Source organism: Musca domestica, unplaced genomic scaffold (genome assembly GCF_030504385.1).
Source record: "Musca domestica strain aabys unplaced genomic scaffold, Musca_domestica.polishedcontigs.V.1.1 2, whole genome shotgun sequence".
Classification (NCBI taxonomy): domain Eukaryota; kingdom Metazoa; phylum Arthropoda; class Insecta; order Diptera; family Muscidae; genus Musca; species Musca domestica.
In genome coordinates, this window is record NW_026712249.1 from 15,664,658 (window position 1) to 15,689,379 (window position 24,722).

General features: G+C 30.0%; 1 protein-coding gene across 1 annotated transcript; it reads left to right on the top strand.

The window, feature by feature from the left end:
* Positions 1–327: 327 nt before the first annotated feature.
* Positions 328–22,981, top strand: LOC101887522 (nucleolar protein dao-5). Its single transcript, XM_005187894.4, has 4 exons — positions 328–662; positions 21,284–21,612; positions 22,249–22,368; positions 22,443–22,981. The coding sequence occupies exons 1-4, from the start codon at positions 646–648 to the stop codon at positions 22,583–22,585; spliced, it is 609 nt and encodes a 202-aa protein (XP_005187951.1). The 5' UTR covers positions 328–645; the 3' UTR covers positions 22,586–22,981.
* Positions 22,982–24,722: the final 1,741 nt, after the last annotated feature.

The window sequence follows — 24,722 nt, forward strand, 5'->3', positions numbered from 1 at the left end:
TTTTTTTAATTTAAATTTTGCCCTGCTCACCCCTTCTCCTCCTTTTCCATTTGCTTGATATTGATGATGGTGATGGCGGTGTTAATGTCTAAGGCGTTGCTGCAACTCTGGCTGGCATTCTGCTGCTGCTGTGAGCTCTGCCGGCTTGGCGCACCGACAGGCGGCAAAACAACTTGTAGTGAATATCCAATACCAGCCAGCTGCTGCCGCGGCCGACCACAAAGCGCTGAAGCAGAGACCGCGTAGCAAAGCAAACCGAAGAAAAAAAAAAACGAAATATGTTTTCAAGACATAAAACATACAAATTGTTTTCTTGAGTCTCTAGTCGAACCATCAGCCATTAGTCGTTGTTAAGAAGTTGTGCTAAGCTAACACGCTTTACAAGCTTTAAGGTCCAAGCGTTAACATTAAGTGATTGGGAATAAAAGTTAAATCAGAAAAAAAAGTTAACATCCAAAATATATATTTTTTTGAAACAAAGAAAATATATATCGATCAAATCAAATCAATTCCCTTTAAGTGATTCCAAGTGATTTGAGTTCAACACCAAAAAAATAACAAAGAAAAAATAAACCTTCCCGAAGGCTGATATTTTTAATACATTTTTTTCAAACAAAGGAATATAACTTCAAACACTAAAACAAAATGAAATTCTTTAACATGTGAGTGTCAAAAAAAATTTAAAAATAATTTTAAATAATAAAATAAAAAAATAGTTTTAAGTTTAAATTAAATGAACTTTTAGACTCAAGTTTGTGTCTTAAGTCTTTTGTTTTCTAAGTGGAAAATATATTATCCGAATCGACTTGAGGGAATATCAATTATGAAATTGTGGCTAATAAAGGAAAATATGAATGGAAATGAAATCCCCAAAAATTCCCTCTTCCCTCAACTATTTCCCCTCTTCCCCATTTAACATTTTTGCACTAATTTGTCACTTGTAAATCCGGAATAATGATCCTTTTTACTGATATTCCAGAATTTTAAATTTCAAATAGTTCTAATATCAAATAATTCATATATTCCCCTTCCCTCTTAGATATTTTAGGGTATTGAGTAAATTTCAAATATTCCAGAATTTAGAATTTCCAAGATTTCTCATCTCAAAAAAAAAAAAAAAAATCCCCTTCCCTCTTAGATTTTTTTGTGCATTGAGAAAAATTGCATTTTTGGCATTGAGAAAAATTTCAAAAATTCCGGAATTTTAGAGATTCAAGTTTTTCCACATTGAAGATTTTTTCATATATTCCCCTAGATATTTTTGAGCAATGAGAAAATTCCCAAATTTTCCAATATAATATTAAATAAATAGAAATCCCTAAAAATTCCACTCTTTCCCTTAACTATTTTCCCTCTTCCCCCACTCCTCCCCTATTAAATGTTTTGGGATGAATTTCTCACTTGTAAATCCGGTATAATGATCCTTTTTACTGATATTCCAGAGTTCTGCATTTCCAAGTTTTCCCATTAAAAAAAAAAAAATAAATAAAAATATATCCCCCTTGTCTCTTAGATTTTTTTGGGCATTGAAAAAATTTCAAAAATTCCAGAATTTTAAAATTCCAAATTTTCCCACATTGAAGAATTCATATATTCATTCCCCTTGCCTCCTGGGTGTTTTTGAACAGTGAGAAAATTCCAAAAATTTCCAAGATATTATTAAATAAATTGAAATCCCCAAATCCCCTCCCACATTAAAAATTTTGGAATGAAATTATCACTTGTAAATCCAGTATAAAGATCCTTATTACTGATATTCCAGTATATTGAAATCCCAAGTTTTCCCGTCTCAAAAAAAACCCTCTTTCTCATATATATTTTTGAGTATTGAGAAAATTCCAAAAAATCCAGAATTTTAAATTTCCAACTTTTCCCATTTGAAACAATTCATATATTCCCCTTGCCTCTTAAATATTTTTTGGGCATTGAGAAAATTTTTAAAATTCCAGAATTTTAAATTTACAAGTTTCCCATTATTGAAGATTTTTTCATATATTCCCCTTGCCTCCTAAATATTTTTAAACAATGAAAAAATTCCAAAATTTTCCAAGATACTACTAAATAAGGTAGATGTGAGAAAGAAGTGGCATATTTCGAGGTTTTAATATTTTGTTTTCTGGCACACGAAAAAAATTTCCAAATCGATTATTATATGCTTTGTTCCATAATATACTAGTTTTGCATTTTTTTCGATATCTTAAGGAAAAATCGGTTACTGTAGTAAAAAATTTTTACATTCTTTAATTTTAGTGTAGAAAAATATTAAATAATATTAATGTTTTTGCAGAGATTTTTTCGGAGGTTATTTTTTAATCTTAAAAAAACTTAAAACAAAGGGTCTAAATTTTTAACAGAAAAAAAATTACAATTTTGTTCAAACATTGCAAATCCCAATATTTTTGTCAGAGCCCTTCTGGTACCTCCACACCAAAGGGTGAAAATATGGAATAATTATAAGTCTTATAAAACGTAAAATAAAAGTGCGATGGTCCTCAAATTTCGTACATCCAAATATTTTCATTAATACAAAATCTGGCAAGAAAAACGAATAGAACGGACCACTCCTTCTGGTACCTCCCCTACAAAAAAATAAAATTTTCACAGAAAATATTCTCCAAACTTTGCAGATCCTAATATTTATATCAGTGCTACGTCAGATGCGAAAATTGACAATATCGGCCTATTCAATCATATACCTCCCCCACAAAGGGTCAATATTTGGAATAATTATAACACTTAGAAAAAGTGAAATAAAAGTCCGATTATCCTCAAATTTCTCACTTCCCTATATTTTTGTTAACACAAGATCTGCAATAAAACTAGGATGTATCAGTCCAATCCTTCTGGTACCTCCCCCACAAAGAGGTTAACATTTTAAATAATCATGAAGCTCATAAAACCTGAAATGAGCATTTGATTCTTTTAAAATTCTTTCATATTTAACAAATCTCAATAGTTCTATAAGCACAAGATAAGGTGTGAAGATGGAATATATCGAGGCACTCGTTCTGGTACAACGGGTCGAAATTTTGAATAATTATATCAAAAATCATCAAAATCTCTTAAAATTTTACACATTCCAAAATTTTTTTACTACACAAGATCTGAAGTGAAGTTGATAGATATCGGCCTACCCCCTTTGGTAAAAATTAATTAATTAAAAAAAAAAAATGAGGGAAAATATTTTATTTCATGAATACCTCTGCAGTTAATGATGCCCTATCTGAGACCCAGGGTCCTTTGCGTATCCGCCTTTCTTTCTGACATCTAAAATGTACCTAGATATAATGTCCATAATATCATTTTGATTATTCTGAGGGGCTCAAATGACAGATTATATGAGACATTTTTTGACTCCTTTTCTCCCCAACCTGCTTTCCATTACACCTATTCTCATCTCAAGCATGGATGAAAATTTATATCTTATGATATTTTCTTATAAATTCTATTTATTTCTTTTATTCCATAAAAGTCCACGCCACGATAACAAGTTGCAATGATGCAATATTTAACCTTTAACTGTAAACAACAAAAGAAAAAAATAATAAAAACAAAAAAACACAACGCTCAATGCAAACACGTTCGTCATTTAAAGACAAATTTCCTCGATATAATAAAGCAAAAAGAAACTACAACAGCACAATAAATTAGAAGAAAAAAAGTTCGCCACTCTAGTCTATCACGAGGAAAAAAACGAGTTAAGAGGAGAAAAAAATCAACAAAGTAAGAAAACTCTAAACAGCCAACGAAAAAAACGGCAAACTTGAATACAATGGAATCTTCTAGTATGGGAAAATGACCCTTGTCCTTTTAAAGTTTGTTCGGCATTCTTATTGGATGACGATAATGTATTTAAAACAAAAGAAAAAAAACTTAAAATAAAACGTGTTAAAGACATATTATATGAATGAGTTTATATTCAGAAATAGTTAATTGAATTCATTTATATTTAGAGTTCCAATACCTATCTCTGTATAGAACTGAGTGAAGTTTTAGCTAATAATTTGGGGAGTTAATAAAGATGGGGTAAAGTGCCGGAGCCTCTACGTAGAAAAGCTGAATATGATAGGGAGTCTATAAAAATAAGTTAAATAACCATAAAGTGTATGTAGATGAGCTACAATGCCGGAGATTTTATAAAGATATACCGACCACAGTGTAATTTCTATCACAAGACTTGTTTGAGAAAGCACTTTAAAATCATTTTCATATTTGTTTATAACATTATTCAACATTTGAAATTTTTCTGCTTTCGTTAAGCTTTACAAAAAGCCTTCGATGTCCAAAATCCAAGCCGAAATGTAGGAGTTACAGAACTTATAAATTCTTTACATCCTTGCGTATGATTATTATTAATTGTTGGGTTAATTCAAAGAAAACTCGATAACTTTTAAACCATGAACTGGATTTTGAAAATTCTGCAAATTTTATGGGGCTTAGATATTAAATTATAACATAAAATTTACAGAGCCTTGGTCACTTGTTTGAAAAGAAACATATAGAATATCTGAAGTCGACAAAAACAAGTTAGCTTGTCTAAATGTAAATCGACAAAATATAAATTTTATATTTCTGAAATGAAAAAAATAATTTCGTAATTGTAATGCACTTGATCAGCTTTAAAAAAAAACCTTCGATGTAGAAGATCCATAGAATAATGGCGGAGTTACAGAACTTTTAAATTTGGTGCATCATTGCGTATAATTATTATTAATTTTTGATGTATTTCAGAAATATGCTGATAACTCTTAAACCATGAGCTCGATTTTGAAAATAAAGTTATTTTTGTGGAGTCTATGTGTGAGCCTATAAGATTAAATAGAGAGCGCTATGAATTGGTTACCCAAGGAAAAATAAATAGATAGAAATGACTTGAATATCTAAATTGTAGAAAACAAGTTGGATTTTCCAAATGTAAATAGTGAAAATATGATTGGTGAATATTTTGTAATTGTAATACAATCGATCAGCTCTGGAAAGACGCTTTAAATTCTAAAATTCATTCAAAAATATCGGAGTTACAGAATTTTTTAAATCGGTGCATCGTTGCGTATGATTATTATTAATTTTTGGGTTACTTTAGAGAAGTTCTGACAACTTTCTAACCATAAGCTTGATTTGGAAAATAAAATGATTTTTGTGGAGCTGGGATATGAGGCTATAAGACATAAATAAAAATATACCTGGTCTTTTTTAATTTGCCTTTGAAAATGGAACTAATACTCGATTTTGAAAATTAATCTTAACCCTTATCAATGACTGCTAGTCAGTCCTGAGCGATTTTTTAGAAGAAATCGATATGTTTATATACTGAAATATTTAGAAATTATTACTTGCATTGTTTTTTTCTTTTTGAAATAAAAATAAGAAAAAATGGTTACGAAAAATTAAATAAAAATAAGTAAAACAAAACGGAATAGACATTCAATAAATTGTTTGATATTTCTAGCCCAATCAATGGAAACAAATACTTTGAAACATTGCACCAAATTTTAAAAAATGAAAGCAGTATTCATTTTAAAATCATGTCAATCTGGTCAAAAATCTTTTAGAAATTATAAATATAATTGTTATGTGTTGATAGATATCAATTCCCTCGAGGAAATTATTGCCAAATCGACAACCATTATAGCCATATTTTTTATTTGCTGATTTCTAAGGAATATTTCAAATATCCAATGAAAGCTACAATTTTCATATGTAACCTTTTCGTGTAGCCTCATTTCTTAGCTATACAAAACTATTTACATTTTCAAAATCGGTTATATGGTTCAGGAGTAAGATGAATTTTTCTAAAATAAGCCAATAATTAATAGTAGTCATACGCTCTAAGGTACCAATTTTCAAAATTCCATAACTTTGCCATTAATGCTTGGATTTTGAATATTAAAATATTTTTGAAAAACTAATTGTCAAGTAAATAAAGGAATTGAAAGGCTGTGGGTATCTGCCAAATTTAAGAATTATTGAGAAAATTATGGGGGAATAACCAATTAATTGAAGCATAATATTTCCCAATTTATAAGAGCATATATTCTAATTCCAAATCATCTACGTACAATTTGTTATATATCTATATAGCCTTTCTTACAAGCTACACATTTTCGAAATTGGTTGTATAGTTTAGAAGTTAGATGAGATTCTCTGAAATAAGCCAGTAATTAATATTAATCATACGCTCTGAGGTACTAATTTTAAAAAATTCCATAATTTTGGTATTTTTGCTTGGATTTTGAATAAGAAAGCATTTTTGTAATGGAAAATTGAACGTGTATTTATGGAAATATTTCAAAATTGTAATTAGCATTGGCTTTCCACATTGTTTTCAAAAAAAAAAAAAAAAAAAAAATTGTACGAAAAAACATTGAAAATATAAAGTTAATTAAAAAAGTAAAGTATTTCCCGATTTCTTAAACATATTTTGAAAATCCAAAATTGATAAATTTGATTTGATTTTTATTTTTCGTATAGCCTAAATTCTTAACTACACAAATCTATTCACTTTTTTCAAATCGGTTATACAGTTTCGGTATTAGATAAGTTTCTTTAAATTAAACCAATAATTAATAGTAGTCATACGCTCTGAGGTACCAATTTTAAAAATTCCATAACTTTGCCATTATTGCTTGGATTTTTGATAACAAAATATTTTTGTAAAGGAAAATTTTAATCGTTTTTATGGAAAAAAATTCGAAATAGAAATTAGCATTGGTTTTACGATTTTTTTCAGAAATAAAATAAATAGAAAAAATAGTTGAATAGACTTTTGATAAAAACATTTGCTATTTCCAATCCATTAATAAAAACAAACGTTACCAAATTTGGTACCAATTTATAACAAATTAAAGCAGTATTCATATAACAATACTTCTAGGCCAAACGAATCATATCAGATTTATATGAATTGAATAAATCTTGACAAAAATTAATTAAATATTATTATCACCCATTAATATCTGCCAAATTCCCTTGAATAAATAATACAATGATTGAAATATTGATTTAGAAAAAAATCAATGTGGAATAAAACTAAGAAATCTTGCCATGAAAAGCATTTAATTTATTGTGTCAAAAATACAAAAATATGAATATTTTTTTTCAAATACAACCGGCCGCCCTTAATACAAACAAGACACCGGTTTGTCTCAAAAAAACTAAAAACCATGTGATCAAGTTGTGACTTCAGAAAAACACATTACCAGTAATTTATTTCGTTTATATTCATATTTTTTTCGGTCATGGTGTTGGTGTTTCCAAAAAATTACCATTCTTGGGCTGCAAGCGATCAATAATCATTTAAAGCGGTTTTCAAAGAAATCCTTGATAGTGGGTTTTTTTGTACATTTTTTTCTCTCGGTGACATATAACACAAAGTGAGCCAAAAAAGATAAAAAACACACACACACGTATTAAGAGAACTCAAAATATTGAATAAAAAGAAATACAAAAAATATTGTGGAACACCGGCAGCTGATGCATGATGTATGCATACAGCATGGCGCGAGCTATTACCAATGGCCCAGCAGCCAGCCAACCTGCCTGGCACTGGCCAGCACTTTGGCCAGTGGTCCAAAACAACTTTGTTGTCTTAGCAGGTCTCCAACATCTGCAAATCGATTGTCAAGAAGAAGCAGAAGAAAAGACATCGATTGACCACTTAGTACACGCATGCCTTTATACATACATATGTATATGAATATGAGTCTGTAGCCATGTGTGTTCGGCTGACTTTGTGTCACTTTTTCAGTGTTGTTTTTGTATTTCTCTTAAAGTTGATCCAAACGACCTTGAAAGATATCATAGAGTTTTTGCCTTATGTTGGATATATGTTGTTGTTGGTTTTTGATTTGTAATTTGTAATCAAAAATGACATATTATGCATGAGAGGTTTCTTGTTTTTCTGGCTGCTACTTTACATGTCAATATGTAAATACATGATGAAGTATTAAATAATGCCAGTGATCGATAAATGTCTATGGCCCAACAAAAGAAATAGCAACAAAGACAACAAGTGTCTTATGTCAATTTGTAAACTGTCTATTGCCCTTTTCAGCCACTGGGTAATGGTTATTGTTCCTGAAATAATGGCCGAGGTAAAATAAGTCATTAATCTTCCACATGAAGTGAAAGGCAATTCCATAAAACCAATTGGAAATAGAGGGTTTACACAGGGTAGAATTCATACGACTCTTAAAGAAAAAGAAAGAAAAATAATTCCATTCCCAGATAGTGATCAGAATCTGCAACTCTAATTCCAAAAAATTTTTTGAAGAAATAGGAAAAGAAAAACAAAATAATTGACTCAGATATATATTTAAGATCTAAAACTAAACATTTTTAAACTCTGAAACCCATTTTTAAGAGTCTGAAATGGATTAGCCAATTACTTTAAGAACTCCACCAGAGATTATCAATCGGTATAAAATTCTAACTTCTACATCAACTTGAAAAATCATTTTAATGTCAAACAATTGGCGAATTAGTCAGACAAAAAAAAAAAAAAACATATACTAAAAATGTTTACCATTTTTCATGGAAATATCTTTCAAGTCCAATGACCAGCTGACTAAGAATTCATATTTTTTCGTAAAGCTTCATGTCTTAGCTATACGAAACATATTTCATTTAAAAAATCGGCTTCATATTACAGGAGTTATAGCAATTTCTATAAAATAAGTCAATAAATAATAGTAATCATACGCTCTGTGGTACCAATAGAAAAAAATCCATAACTTTAGAGTTATTGCTTGGATTTTGAATATCAAAACATTTTTGTGTAGGAAATAATGAAACGAATAAGTTTATTGGGTGCATTATCAAATTATAAGGCGATCCTTTTTATGACAGCTAAGCTAAACATGGAAACTAAAATTATCTTTCTAGTTTTCGTATTTTTTATGTACAAAGGATAGACACTTACCATCAGATAATATCTATCTGTATTCAAATCTAGCTTCTAGTTCAACTTGATAAAATATTTTTTTAAGCCTAACAATTGTCAAATTGGTAAAAATTTAAAGATATTGAGGTCATGTAAAGAAAAATGTCCTATACGTAAAATATTTACCATTTTTCATGCACATATCTCTCAAATCCAATTAGCAGCCACATATAGATATATTATTCATCCTAAAGCTTCATGTCTTAGCTATACGGAACATATTCCATTTAAAAAATCGGCCACATAGTTCCGGAGCTATAGCATTTCTGGTAAAATAAGTCAATAATTAATAGTAATCATACGATCTGATGTACCAATTTTCAAAGTTCCATAACTTTGTTATTATAGCTTGGATTTTAAAAATGAAAATATTTTTGTGTAGAAAATAATGAAACGAATTAGACCTCACCATTATAATATAAAGTATTCCTGTTTTATATAAAAATAAATCTGGAAACTAAACATTAAATTAAGGTAATAAAAAGAAAAAGAATTATATACTAAAAATATTTTCATTCTTCATGCAAATATCTTTCAAATCGAATCAACAGCTGCCTAAAGTTATAGTATTTTCGTAAAGCTTTATCGCTTAGCTCTATGGAGCATATTTTATTGAAAAAATGCCATAACTTTGGCATTGTAGCTTTTGATTATCAAAATATTTTTGTAAATAGAAACAAAAAGAAGCCAATAAAATTGGAATCAAAATATTTAAAAAAGAGAGAAAGATCTTTTTCTGGAAAAGAACCAAGGAAAGATCTTTATTAAAAAAAATCCAAAAAATTTATCTGATGAATATTTTCATCTCACTTCATTTTTTAAAGACAGTGATATAGACAATTTAAACATGTCTGGAAAAACAAATCTATATTTATAAACTGCATCTAATTCAGTTTTGAAAAATTACTCACATGGACCCACACAGGACACATTTTTACTTTTAACAAAACTGGATTTCTTTCCAGCTGGAAAAACTGCACTCAAATCTCTAAATGAATTTAAATATATAGAAACATATAAATGTCGAATTATATAGAAATCAAATATCTAAATAATCATGATATTGATGTAATGTAAGACTAGAAATTCGTAAACTATTGAGGTTTAGTTCTATGGAAAAATAATCTCCTTATTTCTCGTACATATTTTCATACCCAAGTAGAAGCCACTTAAATATTGATTTTCATATCAAGTAGCCTCATTTCTAAGATAACCAAAACTTATTTTATTTTCAAAATCTGTCACGTAGTATTGGAGTTATAAGCATTTCTATGAAATATCCAATAATTATTAACAATCATACGCTAAGAGGTACCAATTTTAAAAACTCCATAACTTTGGCATTATTGCTTGGATTTGCGATATCAAAAACGCAAAAATCATATCTCGTGGATCTTTAAATGGTTTGGCAGGCAAACCCAACTCATTTCATAGTTCAATCCCTCAATCTTATTTTTTACTCAAAGAGAGTTCGTGACCCTTTTTTCTGCGAACACCTTTTTTAGGAAAGATGAAGTAAAAACATAAAAACATTGGCAGGCAAACCCAACCTATTTCACATGTAAAACTTATCAAATCTCATAATCACATTTTTTCAAGGAGAGTACATGCCCTTTTTTCATTGAGCATTTAAAAAAAAAAAAGATGAAGTCATCCTCACCTAGCCTTATCAAAGATATTATCACACATTTGCCTAGTTTAATGGAATTCATGGCCTTTTTCGAATATACCACGTTCATTACTTTGCTATTTTGCCAAAAAAAAAAAACAATTAATCTTGTTCAATTAAACAAAAGACTTAAGACACAAACATGTCTTAGATTATCATCTCCCTTAAAGTGGTATGAAGGCATGTAGTTCGGCAACAACACACCCTCACAGCTAATTACAAAATCATGTACGAAACGTAATTGGGAATGTAATCAAATGTTATTGACCTGAATCAGTGGTGAGATGGGATCGTATGTCTTTTATTTGTTTTAGCCATAAAAAATAGGTACGAAATAAAAAACTAAAAAAAAGTTAAAAATTATCAGTCGGTTATGGCGACATATGTTAACCTCAGCCAATGTACCAGAAGGAGTAGAACGATTTATCTCATCTTCACAGCAGATTTTATGTTAGTATTAATAATGTGATGTGTGAAATATGAAGAGAACCAGATGCTTATTTCGAATTTTATTTTCGTTTTGGTTATTAAAAATTTTGACACGTTGTGGGGGAGGTACCAGAAGGAGTAGACCGATGTACTACACATTCACACCAGATATTTCTTTAGTAACAATATTACAATATGTGAAATTTCAAGAGAGTCGGATCCTTACTCATCATTTCATGATAGATATAATTTTTCCAAATTTTGACCCGCTGTGGGGAGGTACCAGAAGGAGTGGACCAATATATCCCATCTTCACAGCAATTCTTGTTTTAGTAGCATTAATGGGATGTGTGAAATATGAAGAGAACCAGATGCTTATTTCGGATTTTATAATCGTTTTGATTATTGAAAAACCTTGACCCTTTGTGGAGGAGGTACCGGAAGAAATGGTCCGATCTCTACCATCTTTCTAACAGATATTATGTTGATGGAAATATTAAGATGTGCCAAGTCTGAGTGGCATCGGATGTTAATTTTGCGTTTTATGAGCTTCATGGTTATTTAAAAATTTGACCCTGTGTGGGGGAGGTGCCAGAAGGAGTGGACCTATATATTCTACCTTCACACCAGACCCTGGGTTTATAAAAATATTGGGATGTGTGAAATTTGAAGACAATCGTATTCTTACAGCACATTCTATAAGAGTTATTATTATTCCTAATTTTGACCCTTTGTGGGGGAGGTACTTGCTGGATTGCACCGATATTGTCCATTTTTCCAACTGACCTAGCATTTATGCAAATATTGAGATTTACAAAATTGGAGCAAAATCGGAGTATCCTTTCTCTCTCTGTGCAGTAAAATATTTTCTTTGAAAATTTCGACCTTTGGGGGGGAGGTAGCAAAGTAGTGGTCCGATATTACCCATCTAACACCAAACTTTGGGTTAATATAAATATTGGGATGTGCGACTTTTGAAGACAATCGGACACTCATATCACATTTTATGAGAGTTGTAATTATTTAAAATTTTGACCATTTGTGGGGGAGGTACTTGAAGGAGTGAACCGATATTGTCCATTTTTACACCTAACCTAGCACTGATGCAAATATTGAGATTTGCAAAGTTGGAGCAAAATTGGATTATCCTTTCTTTTTCTGTGCAGCAAAATATTTTCTTTGAAAATTTCCACCTTTTGTGGGGGAGGTACCAGAAGAAGGGGTCCGATATTACCCATCTCCAAACTCAATCTAAGTTTGATAATAATATTACGATTTACAAAATTTGGGCCAAATCGTATACTCCCTTTGAGAGTTATCGGGCGTAGCAGCCAGCCAGTTGGACGGACATCGCTTAATCGACAACAAATGTCCCAAAATGGATTTGGTCCAAAGAGACCTAGGGTCTAAAATCGTTATTTCGATTAGGCACGTTTTGACCGTATTGAATGATACATACCCTCGTTAGCCATATGGCTGAGGTTATAACAAAAGACTTAAGACACAAGCACGCCTTCAATTTATATCTGTTATCAAACACCTTTGTTTCATTAATTGCACATAAATCGCCAAAGTATTTCACACACCCTCACAGCTAATTACAAACAATGTTCGTAACATATGTACCTACAAATGTGATTGAATGTTGTTAACCCAAAAAAATAATATGCGTGTATTATTTTCTATTTTCACGATTTTTTTATTTTGAAAAAAAAAAAAAAAATAAAAAGAAATCGTTTTGGGTCATTTTACTGTAAAAATGCAGCCCAGTTTGCAAATGGAACTCATCTGCAAGTGTCTCGATTTTTTTATGTTTTTTTTTATTTCATTATTTTGGGTCAATTCACTGTAAAAATGCAGTCCCACTCTCCAAATGGAATTCATCCGCATGTTTCTCGATTTAAAAAAAAAAAATATTTCAAACCGAAATAGTTTTGGGGTCACTTCACTGTAAATATGCAGCCCCACTTTCCAAATGGAACCAGGTACTTCATTAGTTATTTATTACACTGGGTTACAATATGGATATTCCCTAGTCACTGCATTTGAAGTTTTAAATTTTCTTTAGGGCATCCATGGCTTTAACGGTTAACTGTGTCTTAGTCACGTTTCAAAATCGTGACTATTTTTCGAAAATGGGTATGGGTTTGGATGATACCCTCAATAGCCATTTCTTTTAGGTATTCAAAACCCACATTGGTTGCTGTTACTTTAAGCCATGAAATACGCGCTGTGATTTTTATCACCCTCGTTTTTCTGGTGAATTCGAAACATGTTGTTTCTCAGGTATTTTTTTTTTCAATTTGAACTCATGTCTGGTTGTTGTAGCTTTCTTGTTTTTTTTTTCAATTATATAACAAATATCTGGTTAATATATTTTTGCAATTATGCTTTGTCACATGATTGAATAATGAAATCAAGGTCTTATCTGCCTTTGTATTGTTTGTATTTTATAAGGCGGGAATAGGTTGTTGTTTGCAAAAAACAAAAAAAAAAAAAAACGTGATTGAACAGAACAAAAGACTTAAGACACAAGCGTACTCTCCATGCCAGGCCATTATTGAATTCTGTTACCAGAATTGCAAGTTTTTTTTATTTCTCAGACATTCTCAGCAACGGGACGATGCCATGTGTTATACAACAGCTTTAAAAGCCAAAACTTCCGCCTTGCGATTGGATAACACCCTATTTTTGGTATAGACAAGTTTCACAATTAGCCATCAGCCAGCAGCCAGCCAGCTCCAGACTTAGATACAAATTTCAAACTTCACAAAATATCAATAGATTCACTTTTTTTTTTTGGTTGTTCTGGAGGTGATATTTATTTTATTGATTTTTTTTTTGTTGGTATTTTTCCCCCGGCTTCTCGAAGCAAACTGCTTTTTTGCGGTTATTTTCTATCATAAAATGAAAAAAAAAAACACTCCAACCTGTTTCTCCAAATGCCATTTAATGTCAGAATGCCATACGCCAAACCAACACCACTTGGACGGATTATAAGAAATTTTTTGTTGTTTTTTTTTTTTCTTTTGTGTGAAGAGCTAATTTTTTTTTTTGAAGACTAGAATTGGTTGTTGAAAACGAAATTGGTTTTTTGAGTATCTATTTTTTTTTTTTTTTGAAATAGAATTAATTACTATTTATGATGATGATGTTTCTTGGAAATTCTGACATTTCTAGTAATTTAAATGCGAATTATGTTATCTCAGCAATATTCCAAAAAAAAAAAAAAATATTCTAGAAACATTGAATATTCTTCAAAATGAAATTATGAAATTTGTTAATTGTTAACTTTTAAACAAAATAGAGTTGAGGTTTATTTTTTGTTATCCCATGGTTATTTTGTTATTTCTTCGAAATTGCCAGGTTATTGATGGCGTAGAAAACATAATTATTTTTATTTTCAGAATTTTGCTACAGGGTGCTAATTTTCACATGAAGACCAAATTATCTACATAATTACGTTTCAAATGGTTTTGGCTTTGAAATTAATGGCTTTTTTTGGCTTGAGGTTAATGCACTTCAAGAAAATATGATTATGCTTCATTATTTCTGCTCAAATTAATCTGCTGCCTGCTGTGAAAAAATGGATTCTTCTTGACAAGGGTTCAATGTACCCAAAGAATTCGCAATTTTCTTCAAAATGTTTTTTCAAATGTATGACAAGAAGAAATAAATTAAATAAATTCTGGAAAAAAATTAAAAAAAAAGTCACTGATGATTGATTTTTTTTTTTTTGTGGTTAAAATTCTGCAGTTTTGAAGTGTTGGAGATATATTCCTAATTTTTCTATAATTTTAGAATTTTTGATAAATATAAAGTCAATGTTCAACTTTTATTATACCCTCAGCTATGTGGTTACATAAAGGCTCATATTAACGGAAATTGCAGCCAATCAATGAGACTGGGTGTTGGGTGCCATCTTTAAAAAGCCTTAAAATGGCTGGGTCCATGTGTTTATGTTTTTATTTCCCATTTTTCTTCAAATCAACCATACATAATTAAAACTTCTTCAGCTTATCATTCCTGGAATTGACATTTCACCATGAGTTCAATTAATTTTCGTAATAACACGCATTGGCCCTCCGTTGGGCGCCACACAAAGTCATTTATATTATTTTGGTCAAAGTTAAAGGAAAAAAAATTATAATTTTGTCACTAATTGATTTTGAAAAGAGTCTTACCAGAATGTGAGCAAAATTCTCTTTATGCAAAGAGACTATAATAATTGACTTACGTTGGGCGCCAACAAGTTTTTTTCATTTCTTCAAAAAAAAAAAAAATAGTTTTCGTTTTCTTCTAATAAAGACTGTTGACTGTTGTAAAATAAACATTTTACTATTGTAAAAAAAAAAAAAAACATTGCACGGGACCCCACGTTGGGCGCCATTTATCACTTGTTTTCAAATGTTCAAATAATATTTTATTTCATTTCTTCAGACAAACAGATTGCTTTTTCATCAAATAAAGGTTTTACTATTGTAAAAAAAAATAGTAAAATTACTAATGTAAAATAAAAAAAAAACATTGCACGAAACCCCACGTTTGGCGCCATTCATCACCAGTTTTCATATGTTGAAATAAGCTTTCATTTCATTTCTTCTGATAAACAGTTTGCTTCTTCAGCAAATAAAGAGTTTAATGTTGTAAAATAAAATAGTAAAACTACTATTATAATAAAATATATGTTGCACGGGACCCACGTTGGGCGCCATTTGACACTAGTTTCCAATTTGTGAAATAAGCAAATATTTTCATACAGAGAAAATTACACACAAAGGTTGTAGGAATACTTAAATTGCAGCGCACTTGGTTAATATTTGATGATGGCTAACATTGGGCGCCATGTGAAACTACTTCTGTAACTATCATCAAACTTCTGTAGCATAAATACTTCTGTAACATTTCAAATCGAATGAGTATTAAATTTTTTCACAAAAAATATTCCCCGGATTTTTTACAGTAATATTGCCGAAGACACTATATCGAATATTTTCAAACATGTAGGGAAGAATGGACGGAATCTCCCCGCCCTACTTTGGTTAAATTACGATATAAACTTCCAAAACGCCGATATACGTGTCTAATTTTTATAGCCTCAGTCATGTGACAGCAGAGGGTTTATATCATTGGATACGTCCAAAATAGTTTGGTCCATTTTGACTAAAACTCTTCCAGGATATTTGTAGCTGGTGTGATAACGATAACTCTCGAAGAGATTAGCCAATGTGGTTCAAATTTCGTAATATTATTGTAAAACATAGATCGAGTTCAGAGATGGGGTAATATCGACCTACGCGTCCTGGTACCTTCCCCACAAAAGGTCAATAATTCCACAGAAGACAATTTACCTTACAGAGCATTTTGTGCAAACTTTGCAAGTCCGAATATTTTTGTCAGTGTCAGGTCAGATGTGAATAAGGGATATATCGAACCACTCCTTGTGGTATCTCCCCCACAAAGGGTCACCATTTGAAATATCTAAAACTCTTATAAATTATGAAAGAAGACTCTCTCCAAATTTCACATATCCCCATATTTTTTTTGTTAACATATGATCTGGTGTAAAGATGGACTGGTACCTCCGCAACAACGGGTCAATTTTTTTAATAATTTTATCTCCTATAAAATACGAAGTAAGCACCCAATTCTCTTCAAATTTTACACCCCTCAATATTTTTATTACCAAAAGATCTCAAAGGGTCAAAATTTCGAAATTTTAATCTCTCATTAAGAAATCGTAGTAACTGTCTGATTTTTTTCCAAACTCAACACATCGAAATATTTCTTTCAACACTAGATCAGTTGTGAAGATCGTAGATATCAGGCCATCCCTTCTGGTACATCCCCCACAAGAGGTCAATTTTTTCAATAACAAAATTGAAGCTAAATTGTTTTACTCATCTGGCGCAGAAATATTATTACAATGTCACTTTCAAAAAAAAAGCCAAACAAAAAAATTACCCCAAAATATTTTTATGGTCTTTGGACTTTGTTAATAATAATATTGGCAATAAATTTTACTTTTGCTCTAAGTTCAGTTCAAATGCTAAAAATAACTTAACACCAAGTGTAACGGCAACAGCAGCAGCAAGAACAGCTATGGCTTAACAACTCTTAAGAATTTCATAGAAAAAAATCGATTATAATTCGCCAAAGAAACTGGCAACAGAATTTATAAGAATGCATTCGCAACGACTGACGTCTAAAATCACCCAAATACTTTGTAAATGCAATGGCAATTTGTGAGGAAAGTGGTCGTAGTATCCGTGTTACTTAGCATGTCACTAGTTGGGGCTACTAAAGAATTGTGGTTAGAATAAAAGTTTTGTGGGGAAAAATTAAAAAAACAAACAACATTCGTTTTAAAATCTGGATTTTTTTAACTACGTGACTATAAAATAACATTCAAAAAAAAAAAAAGAAAAAAATCACGATTAAAATGCAAAAAAAATGCAGAATATTTGCAATCCATTGGTCCATTAAAATATTAAAAAAAATTATTCTCCAAGATTTTTCCTTGACATCTTAAAAATAAATAAAATAAAATTAAAAAATTAATTAAGCTTAATTTAAAATTAATTATAATTAAATTATAATTAATTAAAAATTATTCAAAATTAATTAAGCAACACAAAATTAAATTAAAAAATTAATTAAAAATGAATTAAAAAGTAATTGAAAAATAATTAAAAATAACTAAAAATTAATTTAAAAAAAAAATAAAAAAAAATAATTAAAAATTAAATAAAAATGAAATGGAAATGAAAAAAATTAATTTAAAAATTATTTAAAATTAATTGAAATTAATTAAAAATTCATTAAAATTAATTTAAAAATGATTAAAAATTCATTAAAATTAATTATAATTAATTAAAAATTATTAAAAATTAATTAAGCAACACAAAATTAAATTAAAAAATGAATTAAAAAGTAATTGAAAAATAATTAAAAATAACTAAAAATTTATTAAAAAGAAAATAATTAAAAATTAAATAAAAATGAAATGGAAATGAAAAAAATTAATTTAAAAATTAATTTAAAAATTATTTAAAATTAATTAAAATTAATTAAAATTAATTAAAAAATGATTAAAAATTCATTAAAATTAATTATAATTAATTAAAAATTATTAAAAATTAATTAAAAGTGAATTAAGCAACACAAAAATTATATTAAAAAATTAATTACAAATTAATTAAAAAATTATTAAAAATTAATTTATAAATTATTTAAAATTACTAACAAAATAATTAAAAATTATTTAAAAATTAATAAAAAAAGAAATTAAAATTAAATTATAAAAAAACTATTTTAATTAATTAAAATTAATCAAAGATTAATTAAAAATTAATTAAAATAAATTAAAAATAATTAAAAATTAATTAAAAATGAATTAAAAAATAATTAAAAATTAATTAAAATTAATAGAAATTACTGAAAAATTAATAAAAAAAATTGAAATTAAAATTAAATAATAAAAAACAACAATTTCGTCTGTTTTTAAAATTCTAACCTCAATCCAAACGAAAAACCAGAAGAAAATAATAAAAAATTTCCTAAAAAAATATTCTTTAAAAAATGCATGAAAATGGCATTAAGGTATTCCAATGGCCTGAGAACTAAGGACCCTTAACAGGACTTTAGTAGGCGAATAAAAAAAAAATAAATAAAAAAAGAGTAATTCTCCTTTTATCTATCCTCAAATTTTTAGTTCCTTACTAGTTCCATGCACCACTGGGTACATGTGTTAACAGAATTCTGTTTTTTATTGAAACTAATTTGCAATGTGCAGCAGTGCACACATGGACTTAAGCCATAACTGTAAATAAATAAAGAAATAGAAATACTCACCTCAGCTATGGCTGTTGTTATGCATATTTTTGCCACTACTACAGGTTGTTTGTAATTTATACACATACATGCACATGTGTGTGTGCGGAGATTAGTAGTTGATTTCTACTTCTTACAGCTTGATTAAGTCCGAGTAGTATTATGAATGCGATTTTTTTGCAAAATATGCAGTTAGATTCTGTTCAATCAAAATGCTGGCCAATTCGCAAAACCTGGCGAACTTACAAGCCAGCTTGCAGTCGGCTTGCCAACCGGTTTGAACATTTTTGCATAATACTTGACTCGACGACGATGATGGCTGGGCATGAGTGTGTTCGAAGTGCAGGGCAGGGCATTTGAACACCCAATAATAAATCCCAAGACAGAACAGACGTTCAGATTTAATGGCCAAAACGACAGACGGACGGTCAGATGGTGTTTCAATTGCGGCTCCCCCCTTCACCTTAGTATCGAACAGAGGAACATATGCTGGCTGCGGTGAAGCTGCCGCATGAGTGTGTTAAATCTGACGCCTTTGGCAGGCGTTGTCGTCGACGTTGCTGTCAAAAACCAGATTAATTTTTTTTTGCTGAAAAAAAAATCGGCTTTAATATCAGGTCGGTCTTTTCAACGTCCTTGAGTAATCAAATTAACTGTTGTTATTGTAAGTTTTTATTGGAAAGGACTTGGCAGGCAGAAATGTAACAAACGAGCACGCACGAACACATACTTACGTACATGTCCATACACATGTCTACAGAGAATGCGCGACAAAACCGGTAGGGATTTTTAAAACAAGTTTGTTGCTTAAGTCTTTTGTTTACTCAAGGTGGCTTCATACAAGGAGTTCCTTACTGTTTTTAGGCAATTAAAATTATTTCCAAATAACCATTACTATAATTCTGATACCCTTCAAAAAAAAAAAAAAAATAAATAAATAAATAAATAAAAAAAATAAAATAATTAAAAATATTTTATTTATTTAAAAAAATCTCCCGTATTTTTATCTTTTTTTCCGGCCTTTAAATAATTTTTCAATAATTTTATATTTTTTTTTAAATCTCTGCAAATATATTTTTAAAGACTTCAAAGCTTTAGAAGCCATTAAAAATATTCCCAAATTACCATAAACATATATCTGATAGCCATTCAAAAACAAAAAAAAAAAATAAATAAATAAATAAAAAAATAAAATAATAATAATAATAATAATAATAATAATAATAATAATAATAATAATAATAATAATAATAATAATAATAATAATAATAATAATAATAATAATAATAATAATAATAATAATAATAATAAAAATAATAATAATAATAATAAAAATAATAAATTAAAAAAATAATAAATAAATTTAAAATCTTTCCCCATTTTATTCTGAAAAATTCAGGAAATCTAAAAAAATAAATATATATATTTTTATTTTTTTAAATCTCCCCAATATATTTTAATAGATCTTAAGGCTTTTGAAGCCATTAAAAATATTTCCAAAATTCTAATAACCCTTGAAAAAAATAAATTTAAAAAAATCTCCCTCACATATTTTAATTTTTTTCTGTCAACTTCTAAAAATAAAAAAAATAATATTTTTAAAATCATTTTTTAATAACTTGATAATTTAATATATATCTGATAGCACTACAAATAATAATAATAATAATAATAATAATAGTAATAATAATAATAATAATAATAATAATAATAATAATAATAATAATAATAATAATAATAATAATAATAATAATAATAATAATAATAATAATAACAATAATAATAATAATAATAATAATAATAATAATAATAATAATAATAATAATAATAATAATAATAATAATAATAATAATAATAATAATAATAATAATAATAATAATAAATTAAAAAATAATAAATAAATTTAAAATCTTTCCCCATTTTATTCTGAAAAATTCAGGAAATCTAAAAAAAAATAATATATTTTTTTATTTTTTTTTTAATCTCCCCAATATATTTTAATAGATCATAAGGCTTTTGAAGCCATTAAAAATATTTCCAAAATTCTAATAACCCTTGAAAACAATAAATTTAAAAAGATCTCTCTCACATATTTTAAATTTTTTCTGACAACTTCTAAAAGTTAAAAAAATTAGAAAATTTTATAATGTTTTTTTTAAATCTCTCCAAATAAATTTCTAAATTCCCCTTTTTGAGACATTCCCTAACCATGTCAACAAATTCAAAATTTTCTACCAAAAAACAAAAACAAACTACTATGGTATCCCAAACAAGCATGCCAACACTGTTCCCAAAAAATATTTTTGTTTGAATCCAAAAACTCTCCGAAATTGGCTAATAATAGACAAAAATATTTTTTTTAATAAAAAGAGACTTATTTTTTTATTTTTTTCTTCTCTTTCTCTCTTTAGCACCCTACTTTTTGTTATCCTCGCTTTGGCCTGCTGCTTGAGCACAACAATGGCTGATGATGCTAAACGTGGTCTGAGACGTCCACCAGGTAAATTGACCAAGACCTCAACAACCACCGTCAATCCCAGCGAAGATGAAGAAGGCGATTACCCCGAGAACGGTGAAGAAGGCCAAGAGGGCGAAGAAGCTGAAGAGGCTGATGTGTCGACAACCACCACCACCACAGAGGCACCCAAACGTATTGGTCCCGTCATTCGTCCATTCCGTTCCAACGATGATTTCTTGAACTCCTTGAAGCGCAGACAAATGAATGCCAAGAAAGCTAAGGGTAAGCAAGAGAGAGAAACAAACCAAAAAATTAGAGACCGAGTAGGTCTACAGATGTGGTCGGGAGATGGCGTCTACAGACATATACACGAGAGTAGATGTCGCCTATAGACATCTACTGTAGAGTAGATGTCGTCGATAGACATCTACTGTAGAGTAGATGTCGTCGATAGACATCTACTGTAGAGTAGATGTCGTCAGTAGACATCTACTGTAGAGTAGATGTCGTCGATAGACATCTACTGTAGAGTAGATGTCGTCGATAGACATCTACTGTAGAGTAGATGTCGCCTATAGACATCTACTGTAGAGTAGATGTCGCCTATAGACATCTACTGTAGAGTAGATGTCGCCTATAGACATCTACGGTTGAGTAGATGTCGTCGATAGACATCTACTGTAGAGTAGATGTCTCCTATGGACATCTACAATAGAGTAGACGTCTCCTTTGGACATCTACAATGGAGTAGATGTCGCCTGTGGACATCTACAGGAGAGTAGATGTCGTAGGTAGACATCTACACGAGAATAGATGTCGTCTATAGACACCTACAATAGATTAGATTTCGCCCATAGACCTGTCGCCTGTAGATATCTATGTCCAGAAAAATATAAAACATTCTTTTTCTCCTTTCAGCCGAAAAACCTGCCCCCAAGCCCAAAGCCCCTGTCAGCCAAGACTCCGAAGATGGAGAAGAAGATGCTGCCCCAGCTGCCCCCGCCCCAGCCAAGGGTTTCAGCAAACCCAATTCAGCTTGTAAGTTTCCAAGAATTCCATTTGGAAAACATTTTCAAAAAAAAAATTAATTCTATCTTCCATTTCGATTTTAGTGAGCCGCAATCGCAAGGCCGGCAAGCCCACAAAACCAGAACCCGTCGATGAACCCGCCGACGATGCTGAGGCCGAACCTAAAGAAGATGCTAAGCCCAAACGTCCATTGGCTGGCCGTTTAGCCTTAAGGAAACGTAACTAAATGTTACCCATTGTCCTAAGTCCTTTACTTTATTTCGTAAATTTACTCTCTTCAAAACGCACTCTCTCACTGTATTCCCTCTATCCTCTCTCCCTCTCTTTATAAGTGTGTAGCATCATTTTGATCCTTGTCCTTAGTTTAAGTAAAATAAATGTTTAACTATCCTTCTCCTAGTGTTTCCTTTGATTGATCCTCCCTTCAGCTACGTTTCCTATTTCCCAATTTTTTTGTTTTGAAGTCTCTCCCCCAAAAAATCTTCTTCTCCTCCTGTCTTTGAAGTATGTGTTATAATATTATTTTTTATATTATATATTTTTTATTTTGTATATATATTTTTTCTTTTTTTTTTTAAACAAACACAAAACAAATAAATTGAAATAATTTTTAAAAATAAAATTTTGAGTTGAGTTTTATTTTAAAATGGGATAGATATGTAACATAATGTGGAGAAAAATTAGAAAAATATATATAAAAATATTAAAAATTAAAAATAATAAAAAATGAACATTTGGTTATAAAAAAAATTAATCTCGTTTGAGCTTTACTCTTGGTTTTTGGAATCTTCGACTAGAGAGGTTATATATCTGCCTGTAACGCATTTAAGGATTTTTAGAGTTCATCTAATGATGATTCTTCGTCCATCCACTTTTGAAGGGAGTATCGAATCTGATTCCAACTTCACATATGGAAATATTTCTATGAAATTTAGATCTAGTTCAAAAAAGGGTCCTGTTCTTCTATCGCTTACCCTAAACGCAACCATCAACATTTCATTCTGAAATTCAAAGAACATTTGAAAAATGAATCTCAATTCTTTATAAAATCAGCCATTTAATAGGGCCAAAATGTAGCTCATCGAAATAATTGTTTTAGACGTTTCAGGATATTTGGAGTCGATCTATGGGTTTTCGCCCGTCCGTCTTGTTTGTTTGTTCGCACGATAACTCTCGAAGGGAGTATCCGACTTCACCCAAACTTGGTACATCGCAATTTTATTGTCAAACTTAGATCGATTTCGAAGATGGGCAATATCGGTCCACTCCTTCTGGTAGCTCCCCCACAAAAGTTCGAAATTTTCATAAAAAATAATTTACCTCATAGAACAAGAGAAAATCAACTAATTTTGTGCAAACTTTACAAATCCTAATATTTACATGAGTGCCAGGTCAGGAGCGAAAATGGACAATACAGGGTGAGATAAAACAAGTTAAAAAGCAGTAAGTTCAGCCGGGCCGAACTTTAAATACCCTCCACCATTTGGAACGAATTTGGAACTTTTCAAAAATAAAATCCTTAAAAAATTTAGTTAAAATTTTAAAAATACCGAATAAAGCCGTTATATTGGGGTCTGTACGGCGTGGACCTAGGCATTATTTGTCATAAGCCATTACTATATTCAAATTCGAAACTTGAAATAAACGGTGAATAATGTAGCTAAAATCGTCAAAATACCGAATATAGGGAGGTACTGTTATATGTCGCCTATACTAAGACCTGGACCTGTATAGACAATTTTCTGTCCTAGGCTGTAGTATCCATTACGAACTTCATATACCAAATTTGAAACAATTCCGCTAAATAATGTCGCTAAAATCATCAAAATACCGAATATCGGGAAGTACTTATATATGGGGGCTATATGAAGACTTGGACCTGCACAGACAATTTTCAGTCATAGGCTGTAGTATTCATTACGAACTTCAAATACTGAATTTAAAACAGTTCCGGTAAATAATGACGCTAAAATCATCAAAATACCGAAAATGGGTGGTACCGTTATATGGGCGTTTTAGGAAGACGTGGACCTGCACAGACAATTTTCTATCACAGACTGTAGTTCCCATTACGAACTCTAAATACGTAATTTGAAACAATTCCGGTGAATAATGTCGCTAAAATCATCAAAATACCGAATATCGGGGGGTACCGTTATATGGGGTCTATACGAAGACGTGGACCTGCACAGAACATTTTTTGTCACAGGCTGTAATATCCATTACGAACTTCATACACCAAATTTGAAACAATTCCGCTAAATAATGTCGCTAAAATAATTAAAATACGGAATATTGGGAGGTATCATAATATGGGGGCTATATGAAGACTTGAACCTGCATAGACAATTTTCTGTCACAGA

Excerpts from the sequence above, each read along its gene's own strand:
- LOC101887522 (XM_005187894.4), top strand. Across the intron at positions 21,613-22,248 it reads GAATGCCAAGAAAGCTAAGG|CCGAAAAACCTGCCCCCAAG; the intron begins GTAAGCAAGAGA and ends TTCTCCTTTCAG. Across the intron at positions 22,369-22,442 it reads CAGCAAACCCAATTCAGCTT|TGAGCCGCAATCGCAAGGCC; the intron begins GTAAGTTTCCAA and ends TTTCGATTTTAG.